Below are 16010 nucleotides of genomic sequence, written 5' to 3'. Positions count from 1 at the left end.
GAGTGTTGGGTCAGGTCTCTGTACCTTTCTGGTGCATTGCCCTGATAGTGACAATCTCTGTTTGGCAATTAAGCATCCGCATAAATACAACTTGGCTGCTAAAAAGGCTAAATGCTTAGTGTGGGATGACCACAGCAGTTTACTTTTTTATTGCTTTAATTATATTATTACAAGTTCCATCTAATTCCTGACATGTTCCATTTTAGACCAGGAAGGGAGCAAGGAGTATGATGTTGCACATTGACAGACCCTGGGATACGTTAAAAGCAGCCAACTAACTAAACATCTAGAATACTGTACTAGATTCATCCACAAGACTCTGCCTTCGCTGACTGTTGGTGTTTAGCAGATTTTTTTTAATGACATGTAAACAAAAGCACTTTTCTCAAAGCTGGAAGAGCGTTCCATGAAAGGGAAAAAAAATCAATAAAAATGAGCTCATACCTTGCCAACTCTTAATATTTTCCATCGTCTGGCTTCCTGACAGTAAATAGAGTCTAGCAGACAGATCCTCTTCTGACTGTACAGACCTATGCCTAATGACTGAGTCCTCACAAACCGGCCAGCATAATTTTTTTAACAAGTTTTCCATTGCTTGAATGGTTGAAGTGGTGTTTCTGTTTGCAAGCATAGCTTTATATCCCAGTGGTAATATTCTCAAGGAGGAATTTTATGCAGCAGACACTGACACCATTTCAAGTTAGATCTTAAGGTATTTGGACACTGAATAAATGGAGGCTGTGTTCACAATGTGTAGGAAAATCCAGCCAAGGGGAGACTGAGGAACCTTGTGAATAGATTACTCTATGAGGAAAGGAGTACTTGTGGCACCTGCCACAAGTACTCCTTTTCTTTTTGCGGATAAAGACTAACACGGCTGCTACTCTGAAACCTGTACTCTATGAGGGTACATCAGCAGAACTTATAGTTGCTGTGTGAGAGACTGATTTGCATTTTCATTTCCATCATGTAGGTCTCATGGGTGCATTTATTGCCAAAATTGAATTTTAGCGACAGAAAATATTGTCTCATGGCATGAAGGGGTTCAAACTTTGACGGAATTGGATAGTGACTATCAGCAGGATAAGAAGAGGAGAATTTTTGGGGAAACGTATGAAGAGAAAAGAACTAGTAACTCCCTCATTTCATCTGCAACTTCCAAAGTCATTTTTCTGTTGGTAAGCAGCTCATTGAAATATTAGCTTGGCATCATCATCATCAAATGTCATTACTGTAATAGCCAGTTTTGTTTTTCACATTTGTACAGTATCATCAATAGTCTAGCATTACACCATATACACCTTCTGTTCTAAGTGTATGGTACATTTTTTTGACCATGCCTTTTCTAACAAACATATAGCAAGGTGCATGTATGTATATAATAAAAACAAAACCCCAAAGCAAAGCACTCCATTGCGCACACCTCTCCTTTTGGGGAGAGGATGGGAGAACAAACTCTTGACTGATGTTAGACACATAGCTTAACCCATTACTGGAAGCTGCTCAGATACTATGCTGCAAAGTATGGTATAAATACCTATATAGAAAAGGACCAATTAAGTAAGAGCAGCATGCTATATGAAATATCAGGAGTGCAGATACTGTAATTTAGAGCATCCATTAATCTGAGGTCCTGGCTCTTATTATAACTGAACACTGCACATGACATGACCATTACTGAGACAGAAAGCCCCCTCAAGAGACTTCTTTTTCAACTCCACTAGTTTGTGTTTCCAGCAGCACATATCTGCTTCACTGTGTCAACCATGCTGGCAGCAAAGTGAAATTTACTAGAAGCTGATCTCTGCAGTTCAGAGATCAGGATTTTCATCAATTTCACTTGGCTGCTAGCAACTACCCAGGGTAAACTGACTGTGTGCAATCTATGTACTAAATTCTAAGTATGTTTCACTTGACATTGTATTTACATCATGTCTGAAAAGACTTAGCTTGCGAATCTACAAACCATGGGCATAGGCAACTCATTTTTGTGGCTAATAGTTTGCAAAAGATCAATAATTTTTCAGAGAACTGAAGAGTTAACAAGGAATAATCAAATCCCTGCAAAGGTTTTCCCATAAGACAAACTTTATGTACATATAGATTGCAAATGTTCTCTCCTAATGCAAGCCCGTTGCAAACATATTTTCCTTCTATTTCAATGCAAACAGTTAGCAAAACATCTATTGCTTATCTACTGTTACTGTTTAAAAAGTCTTCACTGTTGCTACTTCTCAGTATCCTAGCTGTATCTTGAAGGATGAACTGACTTCTGCAGGGCTTCATTATACTGCAGTCATGGTATTGGTGAATCTGCAATAGGACAAAAATTTTTTCCTCAGATCCACATATTCAACTTTGACTCCAAGATTCTGGTTCTTCACAGGTAAGAACTGCACACAGCGAGACTAGATTAAGAGAGCTGAGACCCACCATATAGATCTAAGCAGAGATTTGAGGGCGTCTGCGCTCAGCTTTTGCCTACAGTTTACCATCATTGCTACCAACAGTAGGAATGCTAACGTAGACAAGTCTCCAGGCAGCAACTGACATTTAAGCACTATACCTTGTTGTCCAACACTGTTCAGCTAACAAAATACAGGAAGGGAAGGTTTCCCTGTTTTCTCTGAGCAAGGTTTCTAAGGCCTTGTTTATATTAAAAAGCTACCCTTGGGCGACTAGACCAATTTAAAATTGACCTAGTTAAACTGGTGCACATCTGCAAGGTGTATGCACTTAAAGTGGTTTACATAAATTAGGTAATTTACCAAAGCAAATTAAACTGATTTCAACAAAGGTTTAAAATAGTTTAAGTGCATCTACATTAGGGATATGAACCAGTGTAATTAGGTCAATTTTAAATCAACTTAATTAAACCAGTGCAACTTTTCTAGTAGAGACAAAGCCTATGTTTGAAAGTTAGAGGCTTTTCTTTTCTGGCAGAGAACAAAAAATATTCAAATTCACATTGCTGAAGAGAGGAAAGCTATAAATTAAAAAGGCAAAAAATGTAAGATAATGTGAATTAGTGATGGGATTGTATCCAGAAAGGCATTTCTAATGTAAGTTTCTTTATTAGAAGTTTCATGGTGCATAAGTCTTTATCCATGATGTCCTGATTTATAAACATCTTCATCTCTCTTTTGCTTACATTTATCTTTAAGATTTTACCTAAGAACTTGTCCTATTTAATAGGAATTATGTTTACAAGAAAACATGCAATCACGGTAGAAAAGAGATAGATGGAAAAAAAAGATGCAAAAAAGATGCAAGAGAATAGTGTGATGGGGCAAGGCCAGATGGCTATAGAAAAGTAGTGGGAGATAGATATATTAGCTCCAGGCTAAACAAATCCCTGGTACCAGGATAAGTGAAATGGCAGCTGCTCCAGGTCAATTAAGACACCTGGGGCCAATTAAGAACTTTCCAGAAGGCAGGGAGAATGCTAGGTTGATTAGGACACCTGAAGCCAATCAGGGGCTAGCTGAAACTAGTTAAAAGCCTCCCAGTTTGTCAGGTGGGTGTGCATGTCAGGAGCTGTGGGAGGAAGTTGTGCTGTTGGAGAGGCTGAGTAGTACACACCATATCAGGCACAAGGAAGGAGGCCCTGAGGTAAGGGTGAAGTGGAGCTTGAGGAAGTGAGGGCTGCTGTGGGGGAAGTAGCCCAGAGAATTGTACATGTCATGTTTCTAAAAGGTCAGCTACCATAGCTGATACTATTAGGGTCCCTGGGCTGGAGCCCGGAGTAGAAGATGGGCCCGGGCTCTCCCCCTGCCCTTTTGTCCCCTGATTAATCACTGAGACTGGTAGACAACAGAGACTGTGCAAGGAAGGATAACTTCTCCTCACCTCCCTTGCTGGCTTATGATGAAAATGGCTCAGTAGACTGTGACCCTTGTCTCTAGAGAGGGAAGGGTTATGTGGAGGGTCACAGTGACCCTCTGAGGCTAGTGAAATCCACCAGGAAATGTGGGACCCACGGAGGTAAGGACAGAGCTTTGTCACAACAGTAAGGAAGAGAAACTGACAAAAATACTGTCAAGAATACTTTAAATTCATTTTTGGCTATGATTTTAAATACACAAAATCTGTTACCTATAACTGCTATTTCTGCACCTTAGTCATCATGACAGCCCCACCAGAAGAGGCTACCTATAATATGTGCTGAACCAACATATTTCTTGTATGTCCTGGTTATGCTCCTGACCCAGTCACCACTCCAGCATCTCCCACATTCTGGGCTGCACTTAATGGTTCTTGGACCACTACATCCCTCTCCCTTCAAATGACTTTTTGTCACTGTGGGCCCTAGATAGTGAAATCAAGCCTAGTGACCATTGAAAATAATATCTGGAGATGATTAATGGAAATATTTAAAAATATTTGCATTATTCCAAGTGTGTATGTGTGTGTTTAGAGGAAGACGTAGCTACTCTCAGTACTACCTTTGCCAACATATTATATTCTCTTAACCAGGTAAAGTTGAGAGGTGGGTCTCCGTCTTAAGTTGTGCCACTGCATGAATGCACTCTTCTTCTTTTTTAAATTTATTTTGCTATTTGTAAACTTACAAGAGGGACAAATTCACAATTTTAAGTAAATGTTTGGCACAGATTTGTAAAGACCGTCCGCCCCTCGTTTACACGGACAGCACTATGTAGGTGAACAGAACTTAATCCTTCCATATCTTAAGGACATGAAATCTCCTGTGTTGCAGGCATAGCACTTGGCTTGTATGACCATACCCATGCATTGGAACATCATGGAATAGTGCTCACAGAGGTGCGTCAGGAACAGGGGGCTTTGTGATTCTCGAGCACAGCAGAGCTACTACAGAACTGGCTCTCTAGTGGCTCTACTAAGTAATCTCCTGCGACCTCAACAGTGTTGATTTATTGTGGCTCACAGTGCATCAGAAACATCCAGTCTATGGATTTAACAGTGGCCAGAGGAAGATGTGTTGCTGGAAAGCCTTCTAACAAGAAACAAGACATCCAACAAGAAATATGTGATCTTCCGTTTCAATGTGAAGACTGATAAAAATCTTCAAATGTATTAAGGGCTGTTAAAGAGGATGGTGATCAATTTTTCATTGTTCTCCATGTTCACTGAAGATAAGACAAGAAGTAACTGGCTTAATTGGCAACAAGGGAGATTTAGGTTAGACATCAGGAAAAAAGACTTTCTAATTGTAAGGATAGTTAAGCTCTGGAGTAGGCCTCCAAGGGAGGTTGTGGAATCCTCATCATTGGAGGTTTTTAAGAACAGGTTGGACAAACTATCTATCAGTGGCGGTCTAGGTTTACTTGTTTCTGCCTCACATTAGGGTGGAGGAAGACCCACTAGATGACCTCTGGGGGTCCCTTCCAGCCCTACATTTCTATGAATCTATAAATACAGGGAGCAGTGTACAGTAGAGGATTTTTCTGATAGCAGCAGGAAAATTTAGTTCTTAAGGCACCTCTTTTTCTTGTCTTGTGACTTTAAATTTCATGACTGCAGTTTGATATTTGTATAATTAGATGAATTCTTTGAGATGGGCTCTTGTTGGGGATTTTGACAATAAGAACATAAGAATAGCCATACTGGGTCAGACCAAAGGTCCATCCAGCCCAGTATCCTGTCTACTGACAGTTGCCAATGCCAGGTGCTCCAGAGGGAGTGAACCTAACAGGTAATAAGCAAGTGATCTCTCTCCTGCCATCCATCTCCACCCTCTGACAGACAGAGGCTAGGGACACCATTCCTTACCCATCCTGGCTAGTAGCCACTAATAGACTTAGCCTCCATGAATTTATCCAGTTCTCTTTTCAACCCTAGCCTTCACAACTTCCTTAGGCAAGGAGTTCCACAGGTTGACTGTATACTGAATGAAGAAGAACTTCCTTTTATTTGTTTTAAACCTGTTACCCATTAATTTCATTTGGTGACCCCTAGTTCTTATATTATGGGAACAAGTAAATAACTTTTCCTTATTCACTTTCTCCACACCACTCATGATTTTATATACCTCTATCATATCCCCCCTTAGTCTCCTCTTTTCCAAGCTAAAAAGTCCTAGCCTCTTTAATTTCTCCTCATATGGGACCCATTCAAAACCCCTAATCATTTTAGTTGCCCATCTCTGAACCTTTTCTAATGCCAGTATATCTTTTTTGAGATGAGGGGACCATATCTGTACGCAGTATTCAAGATGTGGGCATACCATGGATTTATATAAGGGTAATAAGATACTCTCCATCTTATTCTCTATCCCTTTTTTAATGATTCCTAACATCCCATTTGCTTTTTTGACTGCCACTGCACACTGCATGGAGTCTTCAAAGAACTATCCACGATAACAACAAGATCTTTCTACTGATTAGTTATAGCTAAATTAGCCACCATCATACTGTATGTATAGTTGGGGTTATTTTTTCCAATGTGCATTACTTTACATTTATCCACATTAAATTTCATTTGCTCGTTTTGTTGCCCAATCACTTAGTTTTGTGAGATCTTTTTGAATTTCTTCACAGTCTGCTTTGGTCTTAACTATCTTGAGCAGTTTAGTATCATCTGCAAACTTTGCCACTTCACTGTTTATCCCTTTCTCCAGATCATGTATGAATAAGTTGAATAGGCTTGGTCCCAGGACTGACCCTTGGGGAATACCACTAGTTACCCTCTCCATTCTGAAAATTTACCATTTATTCCTACCCTTTGTTCCCTGTCTTTTAACCAATTCTCAATCCATGAAAGGATCTTTCCTCTTATCCCATGACAACTTAATTTATGTAAGAGCCTTTGGTGTCGGACCTTGTCAAAGGCTTTCTGGAAATCTAAGTACACTATGTCCACTGGATCCCCCTTGTCCACATGTTTGTTGACCCTCTCAAAGAACTCTAATAGATTAGTAAGGCATGATCTCCCTTTACAGAAACCATGTTGACTTTTGCTCAATAATTTATGTTCTTCTATGTTTCTGACGATTTTATTCTTTACTATTGTTTCAACTAATTTGCCCGGTACTGACATTAGACTTACTGGTCTGTAATTGCCAGGATCACCTCTAGAGCCCTTTTTAAATATTGGCATTACATTAGCTATCTTCCAGTCATTGGGTACAGTAGCTGATTTAAAGGACAAGTTACAAGGACATAGTTAATCGTTCCGCAATTTCACATTTGAGTTCTTTCAGAATTCTTGGGTGAATGCCAACTGGTTCCAGTGACTTGTTACTGTCAAGTTTCTCAATTAATTCCAAAACCACCTCTAGTGACACTTCAATCTGTGACAATTCCTCAGATTTGTCACCTACAAAAGACGGCTCAGGTTTGGGAATCTCCTTAACGTCCTCAGCCGTGAAGACTGAAGCAAAGAATTAATTTAGTTTCTCTGCAATGACTTTATCGTCTTTAAGTGTATCTCGATCATCCAGGGGCCCCACTGGTTGTTTAGCAGGCTTCCTGCTTCTGATGTACTTAAAAAACATTTTGTTATTACCTTTTGAGTTTTTGGCTAGCTGTCGTTCAAACTCCTTTTTGGCTTTTCTTATTACATTTTTACATTTAATTTGGCAGTGTTTATGCTCCTTTCTATTTACCTCACTAGGATTTGACTTCCACTTTTTAAAAGATGCCTTTTTATCTCTCACTGCTTCTTTTACATGGTGGTTAAGCCAACTATTTTTTTTAGTTCTTTTACTGTGTTTTTTAATTTGGGGTGTACATTTAAGTTGAGCCTCTATTAGGGTGTCTTTGAAAAGTGTCCATGCAGCTTGCAGGGATTCCACTCTAGTCACTGTACCTTTTAATTTCTGCTTAACTAATCTACTCATTTTTCCATAGTTCCCCTTTCTGAAATTAAATGCCACAGTGTTGGGCTGTTGAGGTGTTCTTCCCACCACAGGAATGTTAAATGTTATTATATTATGCTCACTATGTTGATGCCATATTTCCCTAACAGTGCCACACTCTGGAACAGGTATTTTTTCTGGTTTTGGACCCATTGTCCAGTATCTAAACTTTCCATTAGGAAAATGAGGTGATATATAGCATCTAAATGGCATGGAGTCATGAGAATGATCCATCTCTCTCCAGCAGAAGGCTCAAAAAAGTCATATTTCTTTTTTTAAAAGCATCAAAATCCATATGGAATGGGGGGGGGGTTACTCTCTCTTTTGCTTTTCTCTTCCTTTGCAACTTCTTTATCCCATTCTTTTTCAGTATTTGGTATTTTCCTTTTGTTTAATTTTTAAATCATGTTTCATCTTCTTTCCCTTTAAAAATCTTGCCTCATAGTTTCCCCCCCCCCCACACACACACTTTCTGATTTGACCTCCACTCTATTTTTTACCTTCAGTGTTTCTTCTCTCTGTCACTGTCTTGCCCATCATCTTCTTCTACATCATTACTCATGTTTGTTTTAGAACCGTATGCAGAGGTTTAATTAGGGTTAGGGCCCCGTTACACTGGGTGTGGATTAAACATACATGGAGTCACTGTCCTCAGCCCAGAGAACTTAAAGAAATCTAAGGCCCTGATCTGGTACTGTACAGAGAGACACCAGAAGTAAATGGGGCACCTACATGAAAGGGCCCACTCACATGGAACAACTGGAAGAATGGAGGCCTAAAATAACAAGTGACACATGAAGGATGGGTGGAGAAGGATACAGTCCAATATATAAAATACACAGACAATCATATCTCTATCCTTGGCTCCCCCCCCCCCGCCCCCTTGGCTCTCCACACACACAAACTGCTCTTGTTCCCATTCCTCTCCCTTAACCATCTGTTCCACAAATGCATTGTCCCATAGAAACAAATGGTCTTAGAGACACAGCTACTCTTGAGTTGTGAGAGAGGAGGACTTTATCTAAGTGGAAAGCCCATTTGCTCCATGAGTCTCTCCTGTTCTTCCTTCAGAATGCAGGTGTGGGGAGGGCTGAGAGTGCAGTGCTCCACACAACATGTGCGACTTGTTAGCTTTGTGGTCCATAGCGATATACCACTGGGGTGAGAATGGAGATAAGCAGCACTAAAATATAGGGAAGTCATATTCCTTTGGATGTGTCATTTCAGACTGTGACATTAATAAACCCATACAAAGTGAGCATAATGAGAAAACTCAGAACACCAGGACATTAAAGGAAAAAAAAAACATGATTGTGACAATCAGGATAAAGTAACATTAGAATATAACCACAGTCAGAGCGCTGGTGCAAAGAATTAATTTGTACATGTTTCCTTCCGGTCAGATTTTGGTTTCTAACAAAACTTGATTTTTCTCGTTGTTTTTGCATTAACTCAAGAGCTTCAAAAGTAGGGGTAACCCAAACAAAATTTATAGAAAACAGGATAACAATGTATTAAGGTTTTACTAGCACTCCAAGAAGTTGTTTATCTCTTTTGAGGTAGACAGAATTCAAATTGCCTTCATTAGCAGTGCAATATACTGTGGAAAATGAGCTTGGTACTTATCAAGAGGGTCCCTGATTTGCATTTTTGCTAAATAACCAAGCTGTTCTGTTTTTTTTTCCAAACCACTCTAGAGCAGTAGAACAGGAGAGAGAGAAAAACTCATTTAGCTAAGTAATACGTGCAGCATTTTGGGGGTAGATTTTTTACAAAAATCTGTCACTGAAGTTCTCTGCTCTTTTATTAGATTTTTAAATTATATAGACTATACTAGATAATGACTGTACTGCATCATACTGAAACTACTATATAAGCAATGAACCTTAAAAACATAAAGGCTGTCTATGAAGAATAAATTGTGGTTCAACACCAGAATATGCTTTGCACCCCTTTGCCTTTCAGCGCACTGACACTGAATTCAGACAAGGTATTCAGACTTCATTATATATCACCTCAACAACCAATCCAGCAGTCCACAAAATTTGGAAGCACTCTTATTTTTCTAAGAGAATTGTCTCTTTCATTTCTCACAATACTGTGGAATCCTGGTTAACATCACCAGCCAGTTTTGTTCCTGACAGTATGTTCCATTGTAACAGGAATATCCCCTCCTTAAATATAAATGGATACACAAAAGCACATGGGCTATTAACTGCACAAAATGCAAATTGTGAATGGATAATATAATAAAGTATATTAATTTTCACTGATACCTACCATGGTATAATAGTTTACCCTTGATACAGATGTCACAATCTTCCCCTCCAAGTGGTCAAAGTATTAATTTTTATAAGAAACTTCTTTTTAGGGATAGTATTCAAACACCTCAGCTAACCCTTTGCTCTCCAGTCCTCTCCCACTTTTTTCTCCTTACTGAAATGTATCTCTTAAAGTCTTAGAGTTTGTTTACATAGGGATATTAACCACAACTGCTAACCCACAACAGTCATTCAGCAACAGACCCCATGTGGACGCTCTTATTCAAGAATAAGAGCGCCTTTTCCTGATGGGATTAAACTACAGGCACAGCTATTGCTCCTAAAATTCACATTTTGCCTTAATTCAAAATAACTTTCAAGTGCATATCAATCCTCAGATTCTACTGAGGGCCCAAATTGATGACAAAAAGGAAGCACACAACAGGAGGTTCTGTGCAGTTTCCTCAGTGAAGTCTGTATATACCAGGGGTTCTCAACTTTTTTCTTTCTGAGCCCCCCCCTCCCTCCCATGCTATAAAACTCCATGGCCCACTTGTGCCACAACAACTGTTTTTCTACATATAAAAGCCAGGGCCGCCATTAGGGGGTAGCAAGCAGGGAAAATGCCTGGGGTTCCATGCCACAGGGGGCATCACAAAGCTAAGTTTCTCAGGCTTCAGCTTCAGCTCCTGGTGGTGGAGCTCGGGGACCCCAGCTGCAGTCCCATGTGGTGGGGCTTTGGCTTTCTGCCCTGGGCCCTAGCAAGTCTGATGCCAGCCATGCTTGGCAGACCCCCTGAAATCTGCTCATGGCCCCCCATGAGAACCACTGGTATATAAAATATTTTAATTGAGGTCTGCAACAGCTTTACTATTAACTCTACCTAACTGAACTGTGTCTGTTCGTGCTGAACTGAGCAGAGATTTTAAATTATAAAGGGGGTAAAATACAGCAATACAATCCCACAGATTTTTCTGCATTGTCAAGAATTTATGCTTTCATTCAACATATAAATGAAGTTTCTGGTAGACATTCTATTAGTTAAGGACTTCACAGTCTAGATCAATGTATTGCTGTCTCATTGAGCCTCCTACACTGAAAGAACTGTGCCATTAGAAGCGTTACCATACCCTATATCCATAGTAATGAAATATTAACTTAAAGCCTTGTTGCTAGCACCTATGTGAAAATGGTGTTTAACAATAAACTGAGGCTCTGACTTGGAAAATCCCTAAGGAAAAAAATTAAAGCCAGAAATTCCCCTCAAACTGAGCAGCATTATATTTGTGTTCTTAATTGCTTCTTTTATTTTTTTCTTGTGGGTTAATGGATTTATCACTTCAGTTGAGCAGATATTTAATTAATTGTTTCTGCAGACAAAATAAAGATTTCTAAAGATAGTTTGTCCAACCCCTCCCTCGTGAGTGATAGAGGTCCTACTGAAGACAACCAAATTCATTATCTTAATAACCTGTGGCCAACTTTAACGCAGGCCTCTTACAAGAAGCCGGTATACTCATCCAATTAACTAAATCTTATAATAAACTAACAAAGCTTAATTTGATGAGTCATCCCAACTAAGGAAGCATTAAATGGTTCTCAGCTGCTTATGAGGTATTCAAGCACTTCCAGTTTGAATTTCAAGAACGGATGTGTAGACACTGGGGATAAATGAACTATTTTCCTGAAATGGCAAATCAAGGGTTGATTTTGCACCAAGGCATGGCATCATCATGGCAAAAAATAGCAGACCAGGTTGTAGGTTCTAATTTGCTATTGGTCCCTGTTGTTAACTGATATTTTTCTGTCATAATATCCCTGCTATTAAATGTTCATTTTTTCCTCAACCTAATTAAAGATAGTATGGTAAACAAAATGCACATGAAGGGCACATTACATAAATAATTCAATGGTTGGATGAACTCAGTAGCTCCTAAAAGGAATTTCATCTATCTCCAAAGAGGAACAATAATTATGTAACTTACATTTACAAAAAATCATTTCATGTCGAAGATCCCTAACAGACCACATATTAATTGACGTATTTCTACACTAATGTGGAATTAGTGAAACACTGACAGGTACTTCGGTGCCCCAGGATAGTATGGAAATTGTTTTTTTTATTGCAGAAATGCACACCACACTTGAATTCACTATTTTTAAACTAAAATCTGCTCTTACCATCATGATTAGGATTTCCCAAAGTCCATGGCTCGTCTGAGTCAAAATGAGTGTCTCCCCCAATTCCTGGCCCAGGGAAGTAAGCATGGGCCAAAAATCCTCCCTCCCCGTCAAAGGGAGAACTGTCTCCATGAAAACCGGATGCAAAAATTATTGTAATATCCACGTCCCTCTTGCCATTTTCTAATTCAATGTAAGGAACTTCTTCAAATGTCAGAGGAGTTACATTCTGCCACACATCAAAGGCACGGCGAATGGCTTTGCGGGTTTCGGCATCACCTACTTTTGGAGTGACGTTCTTTATGCTGAAACAAACAAACAAACAAATTAATCTGATATAGTGCTCAGTGACACAATTCACGTTCATTTTACTCTGATTACTGCATACACGGACATATACAGTGCTGGTAAGGCATTATATCCTCAGAGAAAAATAGCTTTAAATAAATAGGTGAGAAATTACTACATTGATCTGTGCAGTGTTTTATGCTAGATCTCATTATGGGTTAGTTATTCGATTCTCAGCAGTACACATTTCTTATTCTAATATCATTAAAAATATTTTATGAAGAAAAAAAATGCTTAACAGTGGGGTAACTGGATTAATCAACCACTGGCCATTTATCTCTTGGAACACAATTAGAATCAAGCTCAGCCAAAGGACTGCATGTCATTCTGATCAAAAACTGCAAATGTTCCCAGTTTAAATGAGGTTTTAATTTCTTAGTGGTTACAATTAACAACAGAATAATACCATGCTGTGCCCACCAACCAGAACTTAAAAGGCCCTAAAAACAATTCTTGCTACATTCAGAACGACACAACTAATTCGTAATTAGAAACATTTTTTTCCATTTCATTACAGGTTAAGATGTCCTTTTGCTGTCTTATTAAGCACACAGTGACCTTCTGTTAAATTAAACAGTCCACAGGAAGAATAATTTGACAGAAAAGTTTGAACTACTTCAGGAATCCGTACTGTTCTAAACTATTTCATCAAAAGCAAGTACTCCATCTTAATTTCCATAAGAAATGTGCAGAAGACGCAAACAATGTTGATTAAAATGAGTGATGGTGGAAAGTATGCTACAATCAGGGGTGAAAGCAGACCAGTACGGGCCGGTATGGCATACCGGTAAGAAGCCAGTACCACCCCGGAGGCAGACCATGTTAAAGAGCTGCCGCAGCAGAACTTTAATGTCATTTGCCTCCCCTCCTGGGCCGACAGGAGGGGGGGCAAAAGGGGCAGCTTCTCCGGGGTCGGCAATTTAAAAGGGCCTGGGGGTCCCAGCCACGCCGCCACTACCGCAGCAGTGGTTGGAGACCCGGATCCTTTTAAATCGCTGCCGGAGGCCCAGGTGATGGGGGTCAGGCAGCGTGGAGGGGTCAGTGGGGGAGGTTGACCCCCCCAGCCCTGCCCCTTCTGCCTGGGACCCTGCCCCTTCTGCCCGAGGCCCCGCCCCTTCTGCCTGAGGCCCCATACCAGTAAGAATTTAATGTTCCTTTCACCTCTTGCTACAATGGAATCTTTACCAAAAATACGTATTTAAAATAAATAAACACACACACACAGAGTCCCAAACTAATCAATTTGGAATCAATCCAGTTCCGCACTGCTATTCAGAACACATTTTTACCTGATATATACCAGCCATTCAAGCCTTACTTTGCACCCTTTTTTGTGTCTGTATTGGAACTATTGCATTTGGATGAATATTGTTGATTTGACATGTGGTTTATTAAATGCGCAGCAAAGATTTTAAAAGAAATATCATTTCAGAGTACATTAAGTTGAGTTATATAAGTTCTCAGTGCGATGTGTTGATGGAAAAGAAAAATATTTTATCAATAAAACTGGAAAGATCTGTCTTTGGTGTTATGAAATGTGTTTGATTTTATGATGTGGTATGTTTAAGCAAGTGTATATAGATCTTTCAAGTTTCTGTTTTCTAAACTCATATGTTCATAGAGTTTACGGGATCAGTAGATCATCTAGTCTGACCTTGTGCATATCACAGCCCATTATATTTCACCCACTTACAAATGTTTTGTACCCAGTAACTTGTCTTTGGCTGACTACAGCATATCTTCCAGAAAGCCATGCAGGCTTCATTTGAAAACATCAAGAAATGGAGAAACCACCATTTTTCAGTTTGAGTAACAGATATGGCAGTTTCTTGCAATATCCTGGACAAAACTTATTGATTTCAGTTTAAGTGTCGTAAGAGATCATTGTAAGAACATAAGAATGGACATACTGGGTCAGACCAATGGTCCATCTAGCCCAGTATCCTGTTTTCTGACAATGGCCAGTGCCAAATGTTTCAAAGGGAGTGAACAGAACAAGGCAGTTATCGAGTGATCCATCCCCTGTCGTCCAGTCCCAGATTCTAGCAGTTAGAGATTTAGGGACACACAGAGCAGAGGGTTGCATCCCTGACCATCTTGGCTAATAGACATTGATGGACATATCCTCCATGGACTTATTTCATCCCCTGGCAATGAGTTCCACAAGTTGATTGTGCACTGTGTGAAAAATTACCCCATTATTTTTGTTTTAAAACTGCTACCTATTAATTTCATTGGGTGATCCTTGGTTTGTGTGTTATGTGAAGGGGTAAATAACAGTTCCTTATTCACCTTCTCCTCCTCATTCATGATTTTATAGACCTCTATCATATTCCCTTTCAGTTGTCTCTTTTCCAAACTGAACAGTACCAATCTTTTTAACCTCTCATCATATGGAAGCAGCTCCATACTGTTAATAATTTTTGTTGCCTTTAAAAATTTTTGTTGCCCTTCTCTTTTTCCAATTCTAATATATATATATTTGTGAGATGGGGTGATCAGAACTGCATGCAGTATTAAATATGTGGGCATACCATGGATTTACATATTGGCATTGATATTTTCTGTCTTATTATCTATCCTTTTCCAAATTACTCCTAACATTCTGTTAGCTTTTTGACTAAGGCTGCCCACTGAGCAGATGTTTTCAGAGAACTTTCCACCATGATTCCAAGATCTCCTTCTTGAATGGTAAAAGCTAATTTAGATCCCGTCATTTTGTATGTATATTTGGGATTATACTTTCCAATGTGCATTACTTTGCATTTATCATCAATGAATTTTTTCTGCCATTCTGTTGCCCAGTAACCTAATTTGCTGAGATCCCTTTGTAATTCTTCACAGTCAGCTTTGGACTTAACTATTTTGAGTTATTTTGTATCATCTGCAAACTTCACCACCTCACTGTTTACCTTCTTTTCCAGATCATTTATGAATATGCTGGACAACAGCCAGTTACTGATCCATGAGATCCTTTTTATTCCATGACTGATTATTTTGCATAGGAGTCTTTGATGTGGGGCCTTGTCAAAGGCTTTCTGAAAGTCCAAGTACACTATATCAACTGGATGACCCTTGCCCAGATTCATAGATTAATAGATACTAAGGTCAGAAGGGACCATTATGATCATCTATTCTGACCTCCTGACAATGCAGGCCTTAGAACCTCACCCACCCACTCCTGCAAAAAACCTCACTTATGTCTGAGATATTGAAGTCCTCAAATCGTGGTTTAAAGACTTCAAGGAGCAGAGAATCCTCCAGCAAGTGACCCGTGCCCCATGCTACAGAGGAAGGCGAAAAACCTCCTTCCAATCTGCCCTGGAGGAAAATTCTTTCCCGACCCCAAATATGGTGATAAGCTAAACCCTGAGCATATGAGC

At 39.5% G+C, this 16010-nt stretch overlaps 1 protein-coding gene across 1 annotated transcript in view; it reads right to left on the bottom strand.

Moving 5' to 3' along the window:
- The window catches only part of MMP16 (matrix metallopeptidase 16), a 243953-nt gene that overhangs the window by 80169 nt on the left and 147774 nt on the right, over positions 1–16010 (bottom strand). Inside the window, exon 4 of the mRNA XM_077810049.1 lies at positions 12280–12584. Within this exon, the coding sequence (XP_077666175.1) occupies positions 12280–12584 (305 nt within the window). The remainder of the gene's footprint in view (positions 1–12279; positions 12585–16010) is intronic.

This window comes from Eretmochelys imbricata, chromosome 2, assembly GCF_965152235.1.
Source record: "Eretmochelys imbricata isolate rEreImb1 chromosome 2, rEreImb1.hap1, whole genome shotgun sequence".
Taxonomy (NCBI): Eukaryota; Metazoa; Chordata; order Testudines; family Cheloniidae; genus Eretmochelys; species Eretmochelys imbricata.
The sequence above is the reverse complement of the archived record's forward strand: the minus strand, read 5'-3'. Positions and strand labels throughout refer to the sequence as shown.